This window comes from Phyllostomus hastatus, unplaced genomic scaffold (assembly GCF_019186645.2).
Source record: "Phyllostomus hastatus isolate PE091 unplaced genomic scaffold, TTU_PhHast_1.1 phas_contig_40, whole genome shotgun sequence".
Lineage (NCBI taxonomy): Eukaryota > Metazoa > Chordata > Mammalia > Chiroptera > Phyllostomidae > Phyllostomus > Phyllostomus hastatus.
In genome coordinates, this window is record NW_025333872.1 from 51858928 (window position 1) to 51885330 (window position 26403).

Here is a 26403-nt window from a genome sequence, read left to right on the forward strand (position 1 = left end):
TAGAGACAACTATATTGGAACAACAATAAAAAATAAATAAATGAAGTCTTTAAAAATAAATAGAAATAGAAATAAATAAAATAAATAAAAAACTAATTCTAGTTCTATAACAAATGCATGGATTTCATCCTCTGCCCAACTTCTCTATGCCAAATTTCTCATCTCAAAAAGGTTGAGTGTGAAGGGCTTCCTCTTAGATAGGCTGGAGCGAGAATATCAAGATCTCTAAAAGAACCAAAAATACATTATTTATAGGGATCGAGGCTAAGAATTTTAACTACCCCCAATTCTATCTTATGACTGGTGAAATTTACCAGTCAATGTGTGAAATGCTGGCTTTATCCTTACTTTTTCTTGTATTATTGCCTTTTCCTCATTTTGTCTTGGTCATCTTTGACCAGCATGCTGCATTTATTTAATTAATTCTTTAGAAAATATTTAGTGAACGTCTATTTTGTGCTATTATAAGATTATACTCCAGTGAGGAAAACCTGCAAATAATAAATGGACTCATAAAATTATAATATTGGATTGGGCAGTAATAAGTGCTTTAAAAAGATGACCTTTCTTCCATTTTTATTTATTTATTTATTTATTTAATGTATTTATTTTGTTATTGTTGTTCAAGTAGAGTTGTCTCCATTTTCCCTCCATTATTCTCCCCCCATCCAAGCCATCCCCACCTCCCACCCTTGATCCTACCCCCTTTTGTGTCCCTTATAGTTGTTCCCAATCCCTGTATTATCCCCTCCCACCTCCCCTCTGGTTACTGTCAGTTTGTTCTTAATTTCAATGCCCCTGGTTATATTTTGCTTACATGTTTGTTTTGTTGATTAGGTTGCACTTACAGGTGAGATCATATGGTATTTGCACATCATTAAAATAATATATTTTGGATGATTTTCTGAATTGTGAACCTTAGGATTACAACAGTTAATAGGAAGAAAGCTCATGCTTTTGATGTTTGCAACTGTAGAACAGATAAACCAGGAAGAAACAGATTGTGTTTATGACAAAGAAACTGGCCATGTTCAGAGAAAGGAGCTTGTGTTTAAAATTTTACTATAGATACATCCTTTGCATTTAGATAGTGCCCATAGATCATTGTGACTCTTGTCCACTGTATCTCAACAGGGACCATGGATGGAACCCAGCTCAGTTAGCCATGGTCCCAGAAGAGTCACCAATACCACATACACACCCAGCCACATCTGCCCAAAGAAGCTCCCAGGGCCTTGAAAGTGCCTCTGTGGAGCAGAGGAGGGAGAATAAAGGGGAAAAGTAGTATGTGACTTTGTCTACCTTAGGCCATAAATAGAGCAACTGTCTTTATTTAAGAGTCTTGTATTTGGTACTAGCAATCAGAAAAGGAAAATCAGAATAAGTAGTTTTCCCAGCTTGAATCTTCTGGTCATTTCAAAGACCATAGCGTATATTCTACTTTCAAAATATATTTAGAATCCATCTATTTCACTCCACATCCATTGCTGAATTCATAGCCAGGGGACCTTCACATGGACATCTACATTAGAGCCCCAACAACAAACCCCTCAGTCCTAGTCCTCCTTGTGAGCCATTCCCCAAACCACAGCTGCCAGCCGATATCTTTAAAGATATCGGTTGATCTTTCATTTGTCTATTTAACCCTTCCATTTACAATGCATTTCCTACCTTCCCCTCTGAACTCTCTCCATCCTGTAAGATGTTTTCTATGCTCCAGCTATGCTGATTGTTTTCCCATTTCCTCACAGGTTTAAAGTTTTCTATTAACTCAGCAATAGTTTCCCAGTCTGGAATACCCCTTTGCCTGGCTTGCTCTTATTCACTTAGGTGTCACAGTTTGAATATTGTTTTCTTTGATACACATCCCCAAAGTCCTTATCAAATCTGAGTCTCTCAGAGTGGCACTTACTACAATGTATAATTACATATTTACATGCACTTTTTAAAAAAGGCTATGTTCCCAGCAAGAATACATGCCCTATTAAATGGGAAAAATGTCCTCTTACTCACTGTTTATCTATTCAAGGCCTAGCAAAATGTCTGGCACCAACTACATCCTCAAGAAATATGTATTGTCTGTTGAATGAATGAGGATCACTATGCGAATCAAAACAGATACTTCACATGGAATGCTTAGTCAAGTGTCTGCGGCAAAGTTATTTTCTTATAGTACAGTTTTTTTCTTCCCCCAGCCCTGCTTCATTCCTGCAGAGTGGAAACAGAGAAATCCATCAGTTAAGCAGTCATTAGGCTGGGCTGGTGGGTCAAGGCATCAAGGGGTAAATGGTTTTATTGTGCAGGAGAAGGCTGCACTGAAGTCTGAACTTACAAGGAGGCATACTCCACCAATGGCAAATCTGTCCCGCCCCCATGGTGTAATGTAATACCTTCTGACATTCCATTACATCAAAAAGTAAAAATCATCATTCTATTTATATTTTTTTTATAAATGTATGGTGTGGAAATAAAAGATAATCAATGAGAACAAACAGAAGTTATTATTGACAGCCTGCAAGGGAACCAGCTACCATCACCTGCATGTGGCAGAGATTCAAGGACAGGCAGGAGAGTGCAAAAGCTTTGTAGTAGTAAAAAGGGTATACCCCAGGGGTGCTCTGAGGAAGGTAGGGACTAGAAGTGGGGCATCTTGCATGATTGCTTAGGGTGCATATTTAACTTTCTCTGATAGACCCTGAGTGTCATAAAAAGGAGGAAGGGAGCTCCAGTTACTGAACAAATTTTAATTGTTCTGGGAAGATTGCTGGAGGGGTTTTAGCTTGTATTTGGCTACAGGAGATGTTTTCTTCAGAGATTCTAGGCCAAAGTTCTTTGTCATACATGGTGACCATTGTCTACTTGTACATTCAGTCTTTTGGTGGGATTATTTGGGAGTCACTTGAAAGGAGAGGGAAAAATAGAAAAAAATAATAAACCCAAGAAAAATTGAGGAAATGTAAAAAATTTATTCATAATTGATCATGAGTTTTTCTAGATTTTGTATTGTTTTCCAAATGTGTAAGTAGGATGAGATTTACCATTGGAAGTGTTTTAACTCTATTTACCTTTGAAGCTTAGATACATGGTTAGGAAAGTCCAGCTTCAGACGGAAGAAAACACATGACTCATGGCATAATATGTTTAGAAATGTTCAGCAGGTTCTTAGAATGCAACTTCAAAGGGATTCGGCTTAGAGCAAAAACTGTTGAAAGGACTTTACACAAAACATATTTGAACTGAGTTAGTGACACTGCATAATAATGGTGCATTTCCATTGCAGAATGAGCTATTTAGAGGATATTTTGAGGGAAAAGAATCATTTATACTTAAATTATTTTTCTAAGAATAATGTAAAACTAAAATCACTGAATTCTGCCCCATATTGAATTTTCTTATTGAATATCCTTTGCCATCACTATGTACATCCTCAATGCTTTTCAAGAAAAAAAGAACAGTCTCTTACTATTTCACCTTGTTAGTTGTTCAAATGGATTTTTATTGTACTGGAGGATATTTGCTTTTAAGTAGAGGTGTTAAACTAAAATCATTTTGCGTACCTCTCCTGTCCCTTCTCTAGCATCAACATTTGCTGTCAGTTCTGGTTATTTTTCTGCTATTCTTTGCATGTGCCATTTATATTAAAATAGAAATTGAAGAATAGATTCCTTTGTCTCTTAGACAAAGGAAGAGTCTAATACATGCTTATTAAAATTGTTTTTATGTTACTATTATACTCATTTTTAAAAATTAAGGATGTAACAGATACGTTTCTTTTGCCAAATGTGGTGCTAAAGGCCTGGTGTTAAGGACTATGAACAATTGCGTGATGCTCAAATGCCTCATCATGCTTCATGACCAAATCAGCTTCTAATCTGTACATCCTTAGATAAAATCTTGAAACATTTCACCTGATGGAATGTTTGTCAATTTCTACAAAGAATTCAAATAAATATTATAAAGCAAAATAATTCATATTTGCAAACCTTAAAAGTTTAAATATGTCATTTATTTTCAAATGAAGCTTCATTACAACTTTTCACTTCCTGAATATTCACTTTTGCATTAGTACCCACTGGTACAGAAATTGATAACAGCAATCCATATGCTTCTTGTTGAAAATTTAAATATTTTGATAATATAGGAAGAGGGTGAGAATTACGAAAACCCTGCCTGCTTGAGTTTTCAAGCATATATGTTCCAGGTTCAGAACATGTTTCAAAGTGCTTTTGAGGAATTTTTAAAGAGTGTATATTTTAAGAAAAAGTGGTGTTTTTCTTAGAAATCTTTGCTATTGACCTTTCTCTTGCCTGTAGAATCCTGTACTTACTAACTCCCTATGAAAAAGTTTGCTGAATGGAATTTACAGACTTCAGAATTAATTTTAAATGGAAAATACACACTAGTTAGGTGAAAACTATTTCTTTGATAGATTTTTAGATGTGCAGTTTTTATTTTCCACTCAAAGATGGCATTTGACACACACACACACACACACACAGACACACACACAGACACACACACAGACACACACACACACACACACACACACGTCTCCATGGCAACAATAACCCCCCCAAACTTTCCCAGGAACTGAGATTTGTTTTGCCTCCCCATAGGAAGACTCTGCTAAGGGTAATAGTAATCTTCCAGGCAGCAATGAATTGTTTGCTTCTCAAAAAGCAGAAATGCATCCTGGACTGGATCCATGCCTGGTGTCTGCTTTTGGAGATATTAACCAATTAATTTGCCAAATTATTATATAGAAATTATTATATTCCTTGTCTCAGAACTGTACTGACAGATTTTGATTATTTCTGTGTTAGTGTGTTTATAGTTATCATTTTGCCTGATCACTTGTAACCTTCAGATACTAAAATATTTAAGAAAACTATTTACAGATGATGTTTATGTTTAGAAATCAATAGTATTACCTTATTTGAAGGTACATGATTTTGTTTTTTTACCCAACAGAGAATAAAAACTATTGATGGTTTTTTTTCAACTACTGAATTTGAATTAAACATGTACATATACTAAACATAATTGTAATGCATTGGTTTGATATCAAAGTAAACTCTGAACTATATTTTTAGCCTTTGACTTATATCACGTTGTTATGTTTGAGAACAGTTAATTCATTGGTTACAATTTTATTTAAAACATCAAAATTATCACCCATCTTTTAATGCTTTAATTATGTTTAGGGTTGACTTTTCCCTACATAAAAATAAAAATCTTAAAGGTGAAAATTTTTTTTGTTTAGATTAGTCATGTCTTTTTGGGGTATGATTATTGACTTATATTAACACTTAATGGTTTCCAAATGGTGAAGTTCTAGACCTTGTGGAAATCAGTGAATAGATAGATAGTTAGGAAAATGATTGGCTGCAGGGTTCTTTGCATTATCCTCACAGGCCAAATCACTTATGTGTGAAGGTGGTTCAATTCTCAATTAATTGTTCTTTACTCTGATTTTTCTGAAATGTCAGGCATCACATAGACATTGCTATAAAATATTTCATGCTATCTTTGAGTGATTGGGTGCCAGTTTTTAAAAATAATCTCCTGTAAATAGCTCAACAGAAGTATGTACATTACTATTATTATTACACAGTACTATTATAAGATGTTATTGCAAGTAATGTCTTTATTTTTTATTTAAAACTTCAACATTGGAAAGGGCAAAGTGAGTAAAACATCCCTAATTTGCTTGGGACACTTATCAAGATTACTATTGTGTTGAACAAACTCTCTTCCTACTATTCATATACACAGAAGCTTGAGAAACCTGAGTTTGGAAATTATCCATAAAGTATGGGCACACTAATTAATAGAAAAATATACAGTCCACCAGTGTATATTCAATGAACTGGAAGGAATATTTACCTTCTAAATATAAATTATCATTTAATATACCTTTCTTATGCTTTCCACTTCTTAATACCCTCAAATAGTACTGTCATAGATATACTTTCTTCTAAAAAGAATGGTAAATATACTTCAAGAAAAATGACCCTGTGTGGGACATGTGGTTATAGGCAACAAATTATTGAGAAAATTTTGTCTTAAGTGAACTTTATGATAGAGACTTCACACTGTGCTAAGACTCTTTTAAACAGAATGTACAGTGTGGTCTCTCAAAATCACTACACAGGCTTTCTTTGGAAAAGTACCACTTGTGCTATTTGCTCAAGACAAATATGTTTGTCTGACATAAAGTCAAAAAATGTATAATCAGAAGATTCTTCTTTTTTACACTCTCCTATAATGGAAAACTGCTCTGCTTTTTTTTTCTCATTCCCCAACATCTGTGGCTATGTTTTTATTAAATGTCCTGGACACAGTGTAAGTATAATATTGGGAGATTCTATTGTGTCAAATATTTTAATATATAATTTATGTGAACTAATTTCTTAATTTTAAATGAGCTTTACTTTAATTATAACTAATACTTTAAACCTATCTGAGAATGCTTATTTTGTTCCTGCTTTTGAAAGTTTTTAGTATACTTATCAAACAGAGTACTACTGCAATTTTATAGAAAATAAGAAACACATCCCACTGATTTTGCTCACATACACATTTAAAAGAAACTATAAGGTACTAATTATAGATGAGGTGATAAGCAATTGTATAGCTTAGAAGGAAAGGAGAAATATTCTTTGGACATCAAGAAGTAATACGAGTTGTAAAAAAAAGAAAGTTTATACTGAGAAATCTGTCAAAAACAAATATAAATAAATTACCAACTAATTAAATACTTAATTTTAAAATTGTTATGAAAACAAATGTTTTTCTATACAAAAATAAAAAAGAGAAAACATAGTTACCAACCCAAATTATCTGAGTAATTTAAACTGTCCTGAGAAATATTTTAAAAAGCCATAAAATATTTATATGTCCTATGAAATATTTATTTTAACATATATAAACTATACCTTAGGCAAAGTGAAAATAAACAGCAAAGATATGTGGTGTAGTGCTCTGAAAAGTTAAATATGATATTGAGATACAGCTTGAACGAACCATGAAAAACATTACATGTAAAAGAAAACAAAAATATAAATGAATAGACACATAGTATACGTATATATTCAGTATTTTCCAAAGGAAAGGATACATGAATAAATAGGTTTGGGACGTTAATAACCAAAAAAAAATCTGAAAGTTTTCATTATGCAGTAATTTACTCACTCCAGTCATTCATTCATTCAATTAATATGCAATGGATATTTATTACCTTCAAGGCATTTGTAGCCTAACACAGGAGAATAAGAAAAATAAAATATAACTGCAATTCAAAGCAAAATATGGGTGGTGTTTCTGAGTTGAAAATACATTTGTTTGTTCAACAGTATTTCAGTACTTCACATATAAAGCCCTTAGTACGTCCTGTACTCAAAGGCCTTGGGATAAGAGGAGGAGAAAGCCAGTCTCTACTTTCATGGGATTTAAGCTTTAACTTAATTTTTCTTAACTTAACTTTTCTTACCTCTAGACAGAGGTGAGAAAAGGATAACAATAAAAGTGTAATATGATACTTTTGTGTTGGGGGCACACATAAATTGTTCTGTCCATTCCTACACAGAAGAAGGGACTGCTTTTCCCAAATTTTGAAATGGCCATCAAGACACATGCTGAAGGGTAATGAGATGGGGAAAAATATTCCATATAAAGATTATGAGATTTATTGAAGACATGACAACACGAATAATTCAGGAGAATTATAACTGTAATAAAATCTACCTTCAGAAAATTGAGAAATGAATTATATTTATGGCAAATATAATAAAAGAAGAATCTCCATCTATACTTTTGTATAGAGAATGCTAGAAGTTTTCAAGAAAATATGTACCAATAAAAGAACAAATGTTAGGCTGTTCTGAGTCTTTTTAGCAATATTAAACATTAGCAAAAATATATAAGACTTAACAGAGCTCTGAAAGAAGGCCAACAGACAATATGTCTTTCTTTAGGCAAATTTACTTTATATAGAAATGCAGCAAAATTATTTTCAAATCTGCAGGTAAAAGCATATTACATTCATATGATGTTCATTTTATATAATCATTAAAATGATGATTTCATTAATTTTAATGTCAGATGAAAATGCTCATAATAGTGCACTAGAAGGATATATTTAATTGATGTAATAATTATAGCTTACTTATAAATACATTGTATTGATTTTTTAAATTTAATCATTATAATACCTATATGGGGTAGATAGTACTATTTTTCTCATTTATAGATGAGGAAATTGAGGCACAGAGAAGTAATATGCCCAAGTAAACTGATGGTAATGGGATCGAGGCAGTCTGATCCCCCCTCCAGGGTCTGGGCCATTAACTACAAGGCTGTGATGCAAATTATGCTAGGAGTGTACATGTATTAATTAAAGCTTCAGCAATGATTGACTTGTGTATGTGCGTAGGTTCCAAGTTTAAACTAATGTTCTCTTTTATATATCTTGTATATTTTGTAATTTCACAATAAACATACTTTTTTATGAAGAAGAGCAAATTTATTTTAAGAACCAATCAGTACATAAAATAAGGTTAAAATGGATATTCTTTATGGTTTTTGAAGCAATTTTATATTATCTAGTTTGTCCTTATATAACAGGGATACATTATATTATAATTTGTTATCCAAACTATGATTTTTTCAATTGTACAATTGGGTGTTAGTATTTATACTAGGAAAACAATTTTAAACTTGAAATATCCAAGTAAACCAAGATATATATTCACTCTACTTAAAACATCTCTGAGTTCAAGAGCATTTAGATATTTTTATTCCATTTTAAAACTGAAAAAGTACTGAAGATTCTTTATTAAATCACAGTGAAAAATTGTGTTTGTGAAAATAGATGAAAAGAATAAGAATATTTTGACTTAGTCGATGGTTCTTGTGACTAAAACCAGACAAAGCAAAAACCCACTGGTGACACCTTCCTCAATCAATAGGACATTTTGAATCACACAGTTTTAGGAGTAAAAACCTAACAATCATACAAAATTTTATTTGATTTAAAATTTCATGCCACTGAAATTTTTGAAACTTCCTAACATTCTACTTGGAAACCTGAGTTTTACAAGAGAGAATACCCAATGTTTGTGATTATAAGAAATTGTAAATTCACATATTATAAGCCAGAATTCTTCCATCCAAATAGTACTAGAAAGGCAACTAACAAAGAATAAAACTAAATATGTTTACATGGATAGACATTTAGCTGAATTTTTTATATAAAAATAATCATGGAGGACAATAGTAAGTTAAATGGACAATATTTTGTATTAGTGATTTGGTAAGAAAATTGAAAATCTATTGATTAAGCTTGATAGTGTCCTTAGGCAGGCAACAGAGGACAAATGATATTTGCCAGTGTTTTGGCTGATAGAAATGTGTATGTGAAAAATCTGCCTACTTAGTCATGGTGGGGAGAAAAAAACCCAAGGAAGCAAATGCATCATATGCACTGCAAAATATGATCTACAGATGTCTTGTTTAACCAACAGAGTGTTTTTGATGATTTTGAATTTGAAGCACTTCAAGCAGGTCAGCAGGCATGCCAGCTTTTACATCCCTGCTGTCCTTCCTCACCCAAGTCCACAGCAGGCCCTCTCCTAGCTCTGAAGATGCCTTGCTGGGAACTTGAAAAAGCACCTGCTCTGGGAACATGCAACACAAAGGCACATAGCTCTGTGAGCAGAACAGGGTCTGAATGTGGCCCCTACTTACTATTCTGTCTTGTGTTTCTGTGAGGTTTAAAAACTGCATACTCTTGCTTGGAAATTCTCTTGGCTTATGGCTTTCTACTTCAACACTGATGTTACCAAGTCTGGCCCTTGAATGCCTTCCATTACTGACCCACAATGTCTCTATGATGTTCTGGTAGTTATAGCCTAAGGTAAACAGTTAATTAGCCTGTAGGTAATTTACTTTGGAAAGAATACTGAATTAATATTTTTTTCTCAGTGTATTTTTTGACTTTTTTCTTTCTGGATCCAAATGTAGAAATGCATAGTTTTCAATGATAAGAAGAAAAGTAACTGGAATGAGACTGCATGGCAAGAGATTGTTTTAGACATCACTAAAAACATTTATACTGAGTCCCTAGTATAGTTGAATGCATTCTTGAAAAAATATACTAGGGTTTGCACTTATACACAAGTATTAGAATGACATACCTATTATTCTTATTCCACTTTTGTGATTTTCTAATTAAAAATCTTGAAAGATTATAGGAAAGCTGACCAAATGAAAATAAGATTTAAAAAAGAAAATATAATGAAATATAAAGAAAATAGTATTTAATTTGGAAAAGGTTATGCTGATGAGACTGTTGTTAGTATATTTAGGGTAAATATTACCTGCTATATATGTAGTTACTTATGATGACTTCAGGGTGAAAAGAGTGGGAAAAAGAATTACTGCAACTTCTGACTTTTCATCTTCGGTCATCTCCTTTTTTTTTTTTTTCTTTAGCAATGGCCATTGTTATGTGATGGTGCAATGGTGAAGTTCATGCAAACCATCCATCCAATCTACACACTTAGTGGCATCTTGTGTCCCCCAGACGCATGTCTGTGTCATTCCATAGGCTGTGTTCAGTGGGTATACAATGTCTGACCCTGAGAGTTTATGCCCTAATCTATCACAGTGTATTAGTTAAATTAAATATATATTGCATGGGATAAAGGTGGAATTATTGCAATAAGTTAAACAGATGAGATTGTAATGTAATCTCCTTTTCTCTGAATATTTTAAAAGCAGCAAAGGTATATTTTTCAAAGCTCCAATGGTAATTCTAGGTATGATTTTGCCCTACTGGGGCTTATGCAGAATACCAATTAATGCCTCTCTTAAACTTGCTTTTACTGATTAATTTACCCTGGATTCCCAGGTTTTGCCCTGTCTTTAAGCTTTGTTCATGTAATATAGCACATTATCTTTATAGCAAGAGGATGAAATAGATCCATTACAATAAAAAGATATGCACTATTAATGAGTTTCTAGCCAGCTATCAAGGTATCATCAAATGTGGTTTATCTTGGTGAATGAAGGTTTGAATGAAAATTAAGCTCCCATGCTGACTGTAGAAGTGCACTGGATCATTTTGTTCTTTAATGTCACAGTTCACTGGACACACTTCGCAGGCAGTGAATCATGCTTAAAACAGCAGCCTTGCTTCTAACGACAGCGGATAATGCAGCAAGGGTGAATAATAAGTGTTAGCAGTCTTACCTTTTCTCTGGCAGTGCTCTTCCCCAGGTGCCTGATGGACAATTTACAAAGACAATATGCTATTTTATAGATTGGAACTTGGGATCCAGCCAGTGGCCTGAACATGACAGAAAGTCAAAAAGGAAAGCCAGCTAACATCACAGATTCTTTATCTAATCGTTCTTTGATTGTCACCACCATTTTGGTAAGTACTTAAGGTTTTTCCATTCTTTTTAGATAAAATGTAGATAAACATAGAAGCAGATAAAAACATTATAACTGGAACAGTAATGAATAGAACATAATGTATTTTACAGTTATTTAGCAATTACTATATAACAAATGAGTCAATGTTAATTTAGTCACAGTTTTTTGTTATTCTTCAATGATGTACATTATGTTAATATTTGGGCTGTTTAGTCTGATTAATAATATAGCTTCATATATTACTGGAAATCTTTACATTTCTCTGAAATTAGTTACTGTTGAAGAATCATCAATGCTAAGATGTAAAAATACATGGACATGCAATTGTATAAATATAGTTGTGTGAGAAACTGCACGAAAACTTTGCTTCTGATTTCATTTCCTGCAAATGCCTTCCAGAGGGCATGGCATTTATTTTTTAGGATTTTTCTATAATAATTTTAACTTTGTTTTCAATTTAATCATTTTTGTCATGAAGAATCACTTTTACTTTGCCAATCACCCTAATGAAATCAAATGACAAGTGTTTTTTAAGCTAGCAATATTTTTACCACCAACAGAATTAAATTAGTATTGATAACCTAAATATTTTTCCTCTCTTGTAATGATAAAGCTTTATTAGATTATATAATAATGTTTACTTATGCCTAGTATGCCATTTACAAATGGGAATTTTAATTTTAGGATAAGTAAGGAGCTCTTATATTACTTAATCGGTAATTTTACCTACAGAACAAGCTTATCAGTGCTAGTTATTATGTCTCTCCAGATAATAAGAATGTGAATTAATGTCCAGAACAAACGGCCACATACTTTTGGCATTTATATAATTTCTGAATTTGAATTATGGTGGGTAATCAAGCTAGGAGGAATTTATAATCTTATCCTTTTAGTAACAACAAGGGATGTCAGATCCCTAGGCATGTCTAAATAAAATAGTTTGGGTTAAATACTCTTGATAATGAAGCAAAGCTGCTAATCATGAAATGGCAGTGATAGAAGTTAATGAGGTTTCTTGAAATCAATTTCTTGCTAAGAAACTTAGTGAACTTTCTCCTTATATATCATATCCAAGTGTCCTAGGTTCTTTTTCACCTAATTTTTTAAAATTCCCTCTCTTTATAAAGGTAGCTCTCAGACCCATCAGTCCATCAGCCCTATTCTTCAGTTGCAGTGTTCTTACAGGATGATAGTATATCCTTTTCCTGCCAGTATGCTTTGGGTCTCATTACCCACTTCTGAAACTACTGCAGTGACCATGTAAGCTGTCCCATCTGCTGACAGCTTTCCACTGTTGCAGTGCACCCCACTCTCCAGCTTAGAGTCTAATTCTGTCCTTTTACTGCTTAATGTTTATAAATCTTTAGCGTATTCATACTAAACTTTAAAAAGTCCCCAACACTTTCACTCTGATGTTCAAGGCCTTAGACAGTCTTGTCTTCTTCTACCTTTCTGTCCTCATTCCCCATTACTCCCTTCCAGGATCCTGTTTTAACTGAACTGGTGTACCAGTTGGCCTACCACCATGATTGGGCTAGTTCTCTTCCCTTCATCTGCAGTATGTTTCTCTCTATGTCTAAGATACTGTAGTATGTATCAGTACTTAATATTTTTTAGAATTAATATTATGCAATTTTAAATTAGTTCATGTCTTCAATATTTTTTTCTGGACATTACTGAATATTCCTTATAGAAAGAGGGTATGGCTATGTCTCTTGTTTTTACACTGTATATGCTTCTACAATGCTTGTAAACAGTTCTTTCCAGGGGACAGCTGTGGTCTTTAGCCGTCAACCCCACATTGCTTTCTCTGTTCTCTTCAACGATGAGTAGCCAAACAATCATATGCATCATTTATTTTATGTCTCCAAATATTTGCTAACTTCTTTGTGTTTCCCCATGAAAATCCTATATCTCTTTCCAGACCAATGTCAAATGACAACTACTCCATGAAACTGTCCGATCTCTCCATTAACCTGTGTGTATGTGTGTGAGGGGTAGGTGTGTGATACATACACTTTATGTATCATATACTATCTCATGACATTTACCATGTACTTTTTTTAATTTTAGAAAATATCTTTCTCCATTTGACATGAATCTGTACAAGGTCAATGATAAAATTTTACACTTTTTTAAAAAAGTTAACAATGTCACAGGAAAGTGCCTTGGGCACAGTCAGCACTCAATAAATATTTGTTAAATTAAATTAAATAAATCATATTTAATTAAATGGAAAATTAGAGGATCTGAGAAACTTCCTGTATTTAAATATTTTTCAAGTGCTTAGGTTATTGAAAACTTCTTGTCCAAACAAAGCAGGTGATTAAGAGTACACATAATTTCTCGATCTTGCTTAATTACTCAGGATTGTTTTATAAGAGCTATCCAGACTTTTTCTCAATAATGATTTTGTATCTAAAATAAACAAGTGCTATTTAATATTAGCTTCATATCAGAGCCATGCATGAAACTTTTAAAAAGTTTCTCCAAAACTTACTCGAAGCTTTTTGAAACAGTATTTCTGGGCTTTGGACCTTGGACATCTTTATATTTTTTAAGTTAAGTTCCATGAGTTATTTTAATCTATAGCAATGATTGAGAATGACTCAGCTCATTACTCTATATAACCAAGATATAAAAGAAAAGATACTTTATTTGTTTTTATATCACTTAGTTAATTTTTTTCTGAAAACTCTGATCACAAAGTAACCTCACTCAAGAAGAGAATAGATTTGTAGAGATTATTTACCTTATTTATGTATATGTTATGCTTAATGTAACTTGTTGGTATTTAGTTGATATTATAATGAGGTTATGATCATTTGATTTATGTTATGGTTATTTTGTTCTTTTCTCTCTTGGAAAATCTCAGGAGATTCTGGCTGTATTATAAATAATGGCATGTCTACAAAGAGAACTTTAGCTTTGCTTTTTGTTCAATATTTTTTAAATGTCTTTTAAAAAATAAAGTATTATAGGATACAGCATTATTAGTGTGCCAATAATAATCAGCCTAATTTCTCATGAATTTATGCATGTATTTATTTTTATTTATATTTATTCATTATTTTATTTAACAATATATGTTGAATGATCATGATAAACTAGGCTTTGTGCTAAAAGCCATATTTGATTGATTAATGAAATAGACATGGTCTCTTTTCTGATGGAGCTTAGAAAATGATAAGGATTGTAGAAAGAATTACACCTACACACACACCCCTGTGATTAGGATAAAACAGAAAGAAAAATGGAGAGATGCCTTTTACAGGATGATCCTAAGTTATACTGGGGTCATGAGTGAAAGGAAAAATCCATTTAGTCCTTACTGAGGAAGAATAGACAGCTGAGACTTGAAGATTGAGAAGAAATTAGCAAGATAAAGAAAGAGGAAAAGAGTATTCTTGGCAGAAAGAACAGCATATGCAAGGTCTCTAAAGTAGGAAATACCTTGGAAAATTTTCAAAATCAAAAGAATACCATGACTGAGACCAGTGCTTTGACCTGCTTCTCTGCTTCATCAAATTTAATTTTGTGAATATGGACTATAACAACAACAGCAAAAAAGAACAGACATTTTTTTTGCATGCCTACTATCTGCTAGACATTGTTCAAAACACTTCATGGCTTTACTCATTTAATTATCAAAATAACTTCTTGAGGTAGGTACCATTATTAATACTGTTTTACAGGTGAGAAAACTGATGTCCAGAATGCCTGGGTAAAGTATGTATGGTCACACAGCTGGAAAATAGAGTACTGAGTTTCAACCAATCTGTATAGCCAACTTGAGCACCCATACTCTAAGATGAAAGTTCCACCATGTGGCCCACCATGGAAAAACCAAACAACTATAATTTATGACCTAAGTATCATCTTGATTGGGAATTATCCACCTAAAGCAATGTTTGTCATTCATAAATCTCACACATACTAAAGCACTGTAACGATGTTATGAGTGTGTTCTCAAACATCTAAACATACCCATCTTCAAAGGCAAGGTTTAGGCTACTCTTGTGTGAATGTCTTGAGCCTCTTATTTCTCTCCTCTCCCAATTTTACACTGATTTTTCTTTCAGCCTCTTCAATCCATAATCTCAGACTTTTAAAAAAGACTTTATTTATTTATTTTTAGAGAGCAGGAAAAGGGGGAAGAGAGGGAGACAAACATCAATGCGTGGTTGCCTCTTGTGAACCCCCTACTGGGGACCTGGCTCACAACCCAGGCATGTGCCCTGACTGGGAATCAAACTGGCAACCCTTTGGCTCGAAGGCCAGTGCTCAATCCACTGAGCCACACCAACCAGGGCTAATCTCAAATTTTTATGGGCAATCTAAATAGTGTCGAGGCTTATCTCATCCCCTTTAACAACAACCTATACCCAATGTAGTGTCTGGGTGGTATAGAGTTATAACGTGGAATTATTTCAGTTTAGAATGGCCTAAACAATTTTAAATGCTTATATTTTTTAGTTTTGAATTAAGATTTATGATATCATACAGTTTGGAAATATTTGTAACTTCACCCACAAGTATAGACCTAAACCTCAGGTTGACTTGTGCCCTTTAATATCCCTTATATTGCAAGTTCAATTATTGTTAAAAATCACTCGCTTCTTGTGTTTATTGCTTTTAACATAACTAAAGATACAATCTTAGAATCATGTTTTCATTTATGATGATTTCATGTATTCCACAGGGATTTTTCAGTCCAAATTGCCAAAATAGTAACAAAAATACTAATTCTGAATGAGATATAGACAGCCTTTGAGGAATGGTGTGTGCTGCATTTTCAGTTTATAATCTTATTCTATAGTCCTTACAATAAATCCACTAGCCTGAGACATTATCTGGTGACTGAATATCTATTTAAATTCATGTAGGGAATGCCTATTTTCTCTCTGTGTTCTTGGTTTTCAATAGATTTTTCAGACTTGTCTAACTATGTTGAGTGCTTCTCACTTTGCTGCTTCTGGTGTAATAATTGTTTTTGTCTATCTGAAAATTACATTCACCTAAATGTCACTGTACACATTCTTTCCATTGACAACTAGTAGCACTTTAGTGTGCAAAGTACTATAAATTTGTTTACTTTTTTTCAGAAAAATCACTTACTCTGTAAGAGATTTTCGCTCCTCAGTTACTCAATGAATTTAACAAATGTGCTAACATCGGTAACTTAGTCTTATTTTGTATTTTCCTAGTGCTGCCTGGCAGGCTATGCATTTCAGTAGTAAGTTTACTTGTGTAGGCTTGCAAAGCTTTATTGTCAGTAGCTCACAGCTACAGGAGGCTTAACTGAGAGCAAACTCGCAAGGACAATGGAGAGAATCACAGGACAAAAGTCAGAAGTGACAGAATCATCTCCTAAATGGTTCAGCAGCCTCTTCCACAATATCAACAAAAGCAGATTTCTAGGGCTTCAAATCAGCCTTTGCAATAAGTTTTCCCTCTGATTCTTCTCTTTCTATTGTCACAAAAGGATTGAGAAGCACAGAGTTCTTAGAAAGCTGTGAGCAGTTGGGCTTGGAATCCTGGACACTGCAGCTTCACAAAGAAAAAAGTATTTTTTCTTAGCAACCCCTACAACATTTCTAAGTTCTTGTATGTATAAGTACTACTTAAATATTAACACGTGAGATGAGAGCATCCCACTCAAAATCACTATCGTCATACCCCATTCTCTCAACAAGCTTGTTCAAAGGCCACCAGGCCTTTTCTCACCATATTTTTCTCCCCTTTCTGGGATTATGCTGGTACCACATTTGTCCCTTTCATTCATGCTCTAATTGCTCAATGTATTTTCTTTCTAATGCCTTCTCATGTTTTCTTAGACATCCAGATTAGCTAGGTAAACATAAAACTATTGGTGGTTACATAACTGAGAAATTAGGCACTGTAGAAATTTACATAGAAATTTACATAGAAATTACATTACTATGAAATTAGGCACAATTTTTAAAATCCTAGGGTCTCAATCTTTAAAGGTGTTGTAAGTGCCAAGAACCTTATTTTTCATCACATAATTACATGCACACAAACTCACCCACCTGCTTCCTTCATCCTTCATTATTAAGTCTAATTACAACATGGAACTTTAATAAACATTGTTTCCATTTTGTTACTGTATTCTTTTTTATTGCCAATATTATTGTCAATACTATAATTTTGATAAATTGTCATGAGCAATATATTAAGTTTGGGATAGATGAATGAATAGAGAAATGTTAAATTTTGGCTCAGCTTAACCACAGTGAACTACATAGAAATTAAATAATTTTGTTAATCTGTCTCATTTTTAAAGATGTTATCAGAATAGTGCCACATAAAGTTATACAATCCAAATTTCAGCTATGATCTTAATCTGAGATTCATATGTAAATTTGTAATTTATTATAGACAATTATCTGCCTGTCTGTCCAGTAGCACATTCAATCTGCATCTAACCTCCTTCAATTCAGGCCTTACCACATCTGTTTCAAAGATATTTGAAGCTATTTCCTATATTTTCACACTCTGGTTATGGTTCTAGTAATTTTCTATTCACTGAAGCCAGAGGCTTGTTTTCTTGGACACCTCAATCTCTTTTACCTCATTTTCAATTCAGATTCCAAAAAGAAAAAAGAAAGGATTATTCTAAGTGAGCTTTAAAAAGTGAGTCAAGGAATGTGATGAATAAATGAGGTAAGATTTATTCATGGGCTCTACTGAATGGGAAATTTATGGAGTCTGATTTGAAGTACATTGTACCTATTGGAAAGAGGAAAGAGATGGCAGCCTTGAAAAATCAGGTATGAGATTTCTTGGAGATGAATTAGATGTGGGGCAAACACAATTGAGAAATGTGAATGATGACTTTCAGAGTAAAAGCATAAGAGGCAAGAGTGTTCACATCACCACAGAACATGATACGGATGTTGGCAAGGGAGATAACAGGCTCTGTTAGTTATATTGAATGGAGATGTTGGCAGTCACTTTCATATGGTCAAATCTTGATTATTCATGTAAGGGGATAATAAATTAGATTCAGCAGTGAAATGCAGTTTGGAGATTAGCTAATAGGTGCAGTCTCCTTTCCCATCAAACCTTTTACTGGAAGACAGTGAAATGACACATTTGATTGATTTGAGCGTCATTTTTTCCCCTTTCCTCTTTCACTTGTGAATTAAGCTAATGAAATATTTGATGGCTAAAATACAAATACCAGCAGCAAGAGAGTAACAATCAAGATCTCCAGTCTGAGCTGATAATTCAGTCAATGGGGACATTTAATAGTATACCAGTTTTTAATAAACTATGAATTTTTACCACACAAAAATGAATAATAATCAGTGAGCCAAATCTTCCTTTAAACCCTTATTGTTCTGACATCAGACCTTTCCTAAAATGTGGGTGAACAGAACAACCGGCAAAGCTCTAGCCTTTGTTTTTGAGAGTTAATTTTTACATATTATATAAGATTCCCTGCAATTTCAGGTGACAAAATATTACATTTCAGGGAGAAAGAAGATTTTCTCAGTTTCTCAAATCCCAGCAGATTTTCTATAAATACAAAGTAAAAACAAAATCTCTTCTTGGAATGATAATTATGGGCAATAAAGACTTAGATTTTTAAAAATATCTTGTAAATTCTATAAAATTACTCTTCTGAAAGGAGTTAAACACAGTTTGCAACAACTAAGAATGTGGCAGTTGTGTCTAAAGTATATAGGGAAGGGTTTGTGTGTATGTGTGTGAATCAGTCATTAAAAGGAGTTCCTTCATTTCATGGGCTTGAAACATAAAATAAAAGAAAGGGGAAAAAAGAAGAAACATTATAGATTGTTTCTAAATGCACTTGAATTTTTTAAAATAAATGGTAAATGATAAATATGGCTTATTAAAAAGTTAAGATAAAACACTGCTGTCCAGGCCTGCTATAGTATTTTGTTGTTGTTTAAAAGGCAAGGCACAGCTTACAATACTCATTTTCTATCCAGAAAGTTTAAGTGAAAGTGCCTTTTTAATAATGTCTTGAGATGTCAAAATGAGGTTGGTTTGTTTTTCAGGCAAGAGAACAATGTATGAGCCCATGTGGAGCTTCTCTCATTAATTGTTGTTGTTTCTAACAAACCAGTCATCCTTAGTATTGCCTTTTCCTGAAGACATTAAGTTGTTCTGATGGTAGCTGCTAGGTTTTTTCAGTCTTTCTTCCTGGGATTCTCACTCCCAATTGTGATAACCTGGAGTGCACCATAGGCTTCTGACATGAATGCTAATTCAGCATGGCAGAATTCAGAGTTTAAGAGCTGGTAAACAGAAGAAAGCTGAAAGACCAGAACTCAGAAAATAATGGCAAGACCTTTCTTAACTCTATGGCAGTAAAAGCACAATGACAGATGCTGTAGATGGAGTAATATCAATCAGCTATGTGATTCTTATTTCTGCTTATCTATGCTGATTGCTCTTTTTGGTCATTTCTTGTGACTATGAATTGAATTGAAAGGTTTTTTTTTTGCCTGTTGAGTTATGTTTCTGTTTATTGTCCAGCAGCATTTAGAGTAGTAGGAATTATTAACATGTGATAGAATACTAGTATTTAGGATTATTAACTAATTCCTTTAAATAATCCCTTTTCATTTTTAAGATCAAAGTGTACTATATACATTTATGAAGTTTGCATAATTTAGCTAAGAAAAAGAAAACAAGGCCATTGTAGAATGACTAAAATGTAGTTTAGACCGGTGGTGGCATTTATTAATAGAAGTGAAATTACAAGCTTAAAATTGTCTACAGCCCTTGGATAGTATAAGAATATATTAAACCAAATAGTCAATAATATTTACAAGTGTTAATGATACTGTATTTTTGTTAAATTTCATCAGGTTTTCAAAAATACCATTTAAATTATTACAAACACCTTATAAATGAATCACATATGTATAACGTAACAATAGTTACTTCTGAAATTTTTGAAATAATTTACAAACACAATCAACTAAATTAGTACTTAACTATATATTCTTCACAATATTGGTAAATACAAAATTCTTTTTAAATTATCTTTTAATAATAACAATTCACATTTTTGTGCACATTAACCAAAAGCTCTCTAATGATAAATAAAGCTCTACAAGTATCTATTATTTCTTACCATCATAATAAATGTTTCCATGAAATATTTTAAATAATCAACAATAAGATTTATATCTGAAGCAATTTGGGCTAAACATGAGAACAACCAACCATTTTCAGAAGAAAAAAATGCACATTGTTTAAAGTGAGGACAGGAGATGCTAGTTCTTCATTCTGTCTGGAAGCTTTGACCATGGCTAAACTCCTCAGCTGGCAGAGGGCCTGGCGCCCCCATGCCAACTGTCAGGCAGGAGAAAAGGGAGGGACCGTTACTGTGGAGAAGCCAGTTATGATGTTGCCTAGTCAGATCTAAAGGAAAACAAAGTCTGAAGGAAGAACATATAATATTTTCCTTTATCAAGAGCCTCATTTTCTGTTTAAATTTGCATTCTGTTTCTTATCCTTAACCTACTGCTTCAGTAGTGGTGTTCCATTTTATTAATTCTGGTCTTGGTTTTAAAGTTCAAATAATTAGAACTGTCTGAAAATCTATAATCAAAGTACTTACTAGATGCCCATAATGGGGACTAACCTCATTAAGATTATAAAATATTCCCTCTCTAACTTTCTAATAAAATGTGCACTGAAGATTCAGGGGAAAAACACAAAAACAATGAAAACTAATATTATAAAGTTAAAAGGAGACTGTATACCATAATCTCAGTAGCATGTCCACCAAATAGAGCTTAGGGGACCATTGCTGATTATCTTCAAAACATTTGTGGCCTTCATTATAAATTCACACAATGTTTTCATGTCATAAAAAATGAAAATACTTTGTTTTTGAATGCTTCCTTATCTTAAGTTACATCATGAAATTATTTCTCTATTTAAAAGGTCTGTAATGAATTGTCTTTGGTTGTTTAAATATTTAATCATGCATCTTATATGTGGCTATAATTTTATCTCTTCCCTTACTAACTTTAATTGCTGTCTTATTTTTATTTGCATTTGGTGAGAGATTCATTCTCTGAGCCTATTTTTAAATATTATTTTCCCATTATTAACTATAAAAATAAATTTATTCACAAAAGACTTTTTTCTAATTTTTCAGCATTATATATTTCAAGAAAGGGCACTAAATATTATTGAATACATCAGTCATACATAGAGATTATCATTAATTTTCTAATTGTACTTACTGTTCTGATGAATTTATTATTCAACTTCTGAATAGTAAAAGTACCTGCATTTCAGAGATAAGCTAATATTGGTTATGGTTGAAAATTGTTCAGTGCACTACTGTGTTTTGTTTGCTGTATTGTTTTTAGGTATATTTGACAGTGACTGCTCTGTAGTTACAGTATTTACCCATTTTGTTAGTTTTTTATGTCAGTGTTATGCTAACTATATTTAAAAAGCGGGGAACTGGTTTCACAGCATTTATTATTCCCTAAAGCAGTCTTTGTATCATGAGATTATTTGTTTTATATTAGGTTAAAAATTAAAAATCTGCAGTATTTAGAATTTTTCTGGAAGATTTATTTAATAACTATTATAATTTATTTTATGGTTATTGACCTATTCATTTTTATTACTTCTGTTTGAGTCCATTTTATAATGTGCATTGACACATATCTAGGTATCCTAACGTATCAACAGATTTTCACATAAATTCATCATATGAAAGTTATAATCTCTATTGAGTCCCTTTTCAATGCAAAATTTGTGCTTTTAAATTTCTTCTCACTTTGGCTAGTGTGGCTCAGTGGGTTGAGCATTGGCTTGCAAACCAAAAGGTCGCTGGTTTGGTTTGGGTCATGACACATGCCTGGGTTACGGGCCAGGTTCCTGATTGGGGGCCTTTGAGAGGCAGCTGATTGATGTCTCTCTCACTCACATAAGTGTTTCTCTCCATTTTCTCTCTCTCCTTTACCCTATAAATAAATAAAGAAAGAAAGAAAGAAAGAAAGAAAGAAATCTTTAAAAAATAAATGAATTTTGTTTCTTATTTTAAAGATCTGGTTAGCTAAGAAATTGTATTGCATTATTGTTGCTTTTACTAAAAAACATATTTATAATTTGCCATTTTCTTATTTCCTACATATTTTTTCCTATTTCCTTATTTATTATCTTCCTGCTTCTCTCGTATTTTTGGTTGCCTAGTTTCTAGCTTTTTATTATTTGTGCCCCATTTATTTATTTTTCAATTATTTAATGATAAATTCACATAAGACTAAATTTTTCTTCCAAAAGTGCTTTGAAGATACTTTTTTTTTACTTAAAAATACAGTATTATACCTTACTGGTTAGCAGAGTCCTCTGGAGTTAAGCAGAGCCTCCATCTCCCAAAACCATACCGGGCTTTGAAATTCAGATAATAATCTTTGGATAATATACTTAAAAATATACTTTCTGAAAATTCAGTTTTTATGTCTATACTTTTTAAAAAAACCATATTGGAAAAAAATAAACTTTACTTAGTTGTACTGATTTTAATATTCATGGTCATTTTAAATGTTAACATCTCCATTCTTAAGCCCTTTACTTGACTGGTGCCAGTCATTACTTTTTTCTTTCATTTTTTTTTTTAATGAAGAGTATATGTTTTCCATGGACAACAATGTAGTGATTACGGTGGGGAGTGGGAGGTGGTGGGAGGTGGAGGAGGATACAGAGGGGGCAAATGGTGATGGATGGAGACTTGACTGGGGTGGTGAGCACAAAATACAGTATGCAGATGACATGGTATGGAACTGTGCACCTGAAACCTATAAATTTTTAAACCAGTGTTACCCCAATAAATTCAATAAAAAGAAAAACAAAACAAAGAAACAAAAAAACACTATGGCAGTAGTGGAACAGTGGTGCCACCTATACCTCAACAAGAAAATAGAGTGAATTTTGGATCTACAGTTTTGCATTCCAAGAATCCATTGCTTTTCTTTAAACAGACTTCATCACCTACAGCCAGCCCTTTCTCCTCACTCTGCTTGTACGACTAATTTCTCAAGAGCAGTCTAAAACATGCTTTATCACTTTAGTAGAATGAAGCCCTTTTTGATGACATGTTCATGTTCTCGCTCCAATGTTTCCACAACATTGCCTACAACCTACCAGTTATCTTTCACAGGTGATTTTCTGCACATATGAATTCTATGACCACAACTTTTAGTGAGACTCTGTTACTATTCCTTTTACTATTTTAATTTTTTATACATTTCTATAGCCTCAGAACTACTTTGGAAAGAAGTTAGGATAGGAGAAGTCGGTGTCTGCTTTCCACAAATCCTCCAGCTATGTTTGGTTTAAGAGTAAGAATCTATTAGGTGAAGAAGGTGTACAGGATATTCCAGACAGTGGGAGAAGTCTCATTGAAGGCACAGACATGGGAAGAACTTTGGAGTACATGAATAGTTACAAGCAGTCTACTACTGACAGAGCACAGAGAACATGGCAGAGAAGTGATTGGAGAGGGTGAGCAGACAGGGAAAGCAGAGGAGAAGGCCTTTGCAGTCTCGTGAAAGTATGTAGGTTATACCATTCATAATGGGGCAATTTTGAAGGATTTTTCAGAATATAAGTAATATGATCAATTGGGATTAAAAAATACTTCTTAGTAGTAGAGATAGAATTGCATGTAGTTCATGAGACAGGATTTGGTGAGACCAGCCACAAGAATATTGCAAGAGTGAGATCTGAGAAGGTCCACACCAAGGCCTTATCTGAAGGGTGTGGGGGAAGGAAATCAGATTCACAAGGTGTAGAGAGTAGAGAATGGGGGATATCTAGTAACAGTTTGAAAATTGGAGTGTTAGAAGAAATTAGAGGTTAGGAAGGCTCTTAGCTTTTTAATTTTTGGTAAACATGGCTGGAAAAAGAATTGATGTAGAAAAGCAGAATTAGGATGATACTAGATGAATTTAATATAGAGCATATCCCATTTAATTTTTCTATGGTATATTTATCTGGTTGGCTTTAGACATGTAGGTTTATAGCTGGAGATGATATCTGAAGTTATCAAAATAGATGGTGGTTGGCATTATTAATATTGCCGATACTGTTCCTTAGGGAGCATGTGTGTTTTTAGTGAACTTATACCACTGCACATTTTTCCTGTTTTCAAACTTCTGTCGATGTTGTCATAAACCTATTGTATTCTGTTTGATTTGACAAAGAATTATAAATGAAGGCTTCCCAGGGAGATTGAGAGTTTGATATATATATTTCTTTGAGTCAGGCTCAAAAGTCCCTTATCCATATTAAGAAGTAATGGATGACAATTATGAGACTTTCAAGACCACTAAGTCCTAAATTATGTCAGGTACTTCCAACCTATCTTCACTTTCTGATCGATATCTGATTTTCAAGTCCTGATCTCTGTACTTTCAATCACATCTTGATTATTTGACATTGATTCCTAATTGCCCCTCTTTATTTGAGATTTAACTGGTACTATTAATGCTAAACTACATCCTGACTCCAATTAACCCCAGCACAATGATTCAGAAAGGAAAGCACAGACCTCTTCCCCGGCAGAAGACACATCTGTATTTTGCTCTATTGGTACCACTAAAGTGAACACTTTTTGCCTAGAAATCCAGAATAATAGATGAGTCCCCAGGTCCTCATCCATTTACAAGTCAGTGTATTTTATTAGGTGTATCATTCATAAGGCATTTATGTCATTACACAACTAAACAAGCATGAATATTATTAACTTGAATCCTATGAATTTCGTGTTCTTGGATCTTTTAGCTTTAGTTCTATGCAGTAATTGAGTTTAAAAAAAGTGACTTGTGAATTTATTTTCATCACCTTGCTAGGTCAAACAAATAAACAAAAGGCTTTTTTGCCACGTCATCTGAGAACTAATAGGAAGCAATGCCTTTGCCACATAGCTGTTTGGAAAGCATTTCATATGAAATGAAGAATATTTTATACTGTATTCGGCCCTGGCTGGCATAGCTCAGTGGATTGAGCACGGGCTGGGAACCAAAGTGTCCCAGGTTCAATTCCCAGCCAGGGTACATTCCTGGGTTGCAGGCCAGAACCCCCAGCAACCACACATTGATATCTCTCTCTCTCTCTCTCTCTCTCTCTCCCTTCCCTCTCTAAAAATAAATAAATAAAATCTTTAAAAAAAAAAGAATATTTTATACTGTATTCAAAGCTCATCAAATATTTTTTCACAGATCTATGTTCTTAAAAGAAATCTAATTTATATTTTCTACTTTGAACTTTTATATTTGAAATTGTTGGCAAGTATGATACTCTCTTACCCTAGAAACAAAACACTGCTTTCAAAATATAGCATGCGCTTTCTATGCCCTGTAGCGATAGCATTCCCTGTTTATTAATTGGTTACATCGGAACTTCACTGCGCTCCATGGTTCGGATAAGTGTGTGATACAGGCATACCCTGCAACTATTCTGTGGTTAAGTAGATTTTAGAAAATACTAGGTTAAGCCAAATTCATTTTTTTTAATGCTGTGTCTTTAGTAACTTCATATGTATGTGGATACCTCAAAGGGATGCAATGATGAAGAATTTTCAAATATTTTTAATTGCATAATTTTCCTGAAAGTAAAACTTGTGGGATAATTTTCAAGAATAAAATACTATACACAACAGCAAGTTAAACTGTAACAACTTTGAAGCCCTCATTGATATCTGTGAAGGAATTTACATCCATATACACATCCATGAACTGCCTACCCTTCCAAAAATTGGCAGAAGAGCTGACCCTTTCTATAAGCAATTGACACAATGTCTGAATTTAATATCTTACTGAAAAAAGGACTTTTCCGCACTTTGAAGGGACAAATGCAAGTTAGAAAATCTAGGTTTGAATTCTGAGTCTGCCATTTGTTAGATGATTTACCTTGTATAAGTTACCTTAACTT

At 33.3% G+C, this 26403-nt stretch overlaps 1 protein-coding gene across 1 annotated transcript in view; it reads left to right on the forward strand.

Annotated features, from left to right (window-relative positions):
* Nucleotides 1-26403, forward strand: part of GRIK2 (glutamate ionotropic receptor kainate type subunit 2) — a 585197-nt gene that overhangs the window by 372979 nt on the left and 185815 nt on the right. Inside the window, exon 10 of the mRNA XM_045844097.1 lies at nt 11324-11437. Coding sequence (XP_045700053.1) covers nt 11324-11437 — 114 coding nt within the window. The remainder of the gene's footprint in view (nt 1-11323; nt 11438-26403) is intronic.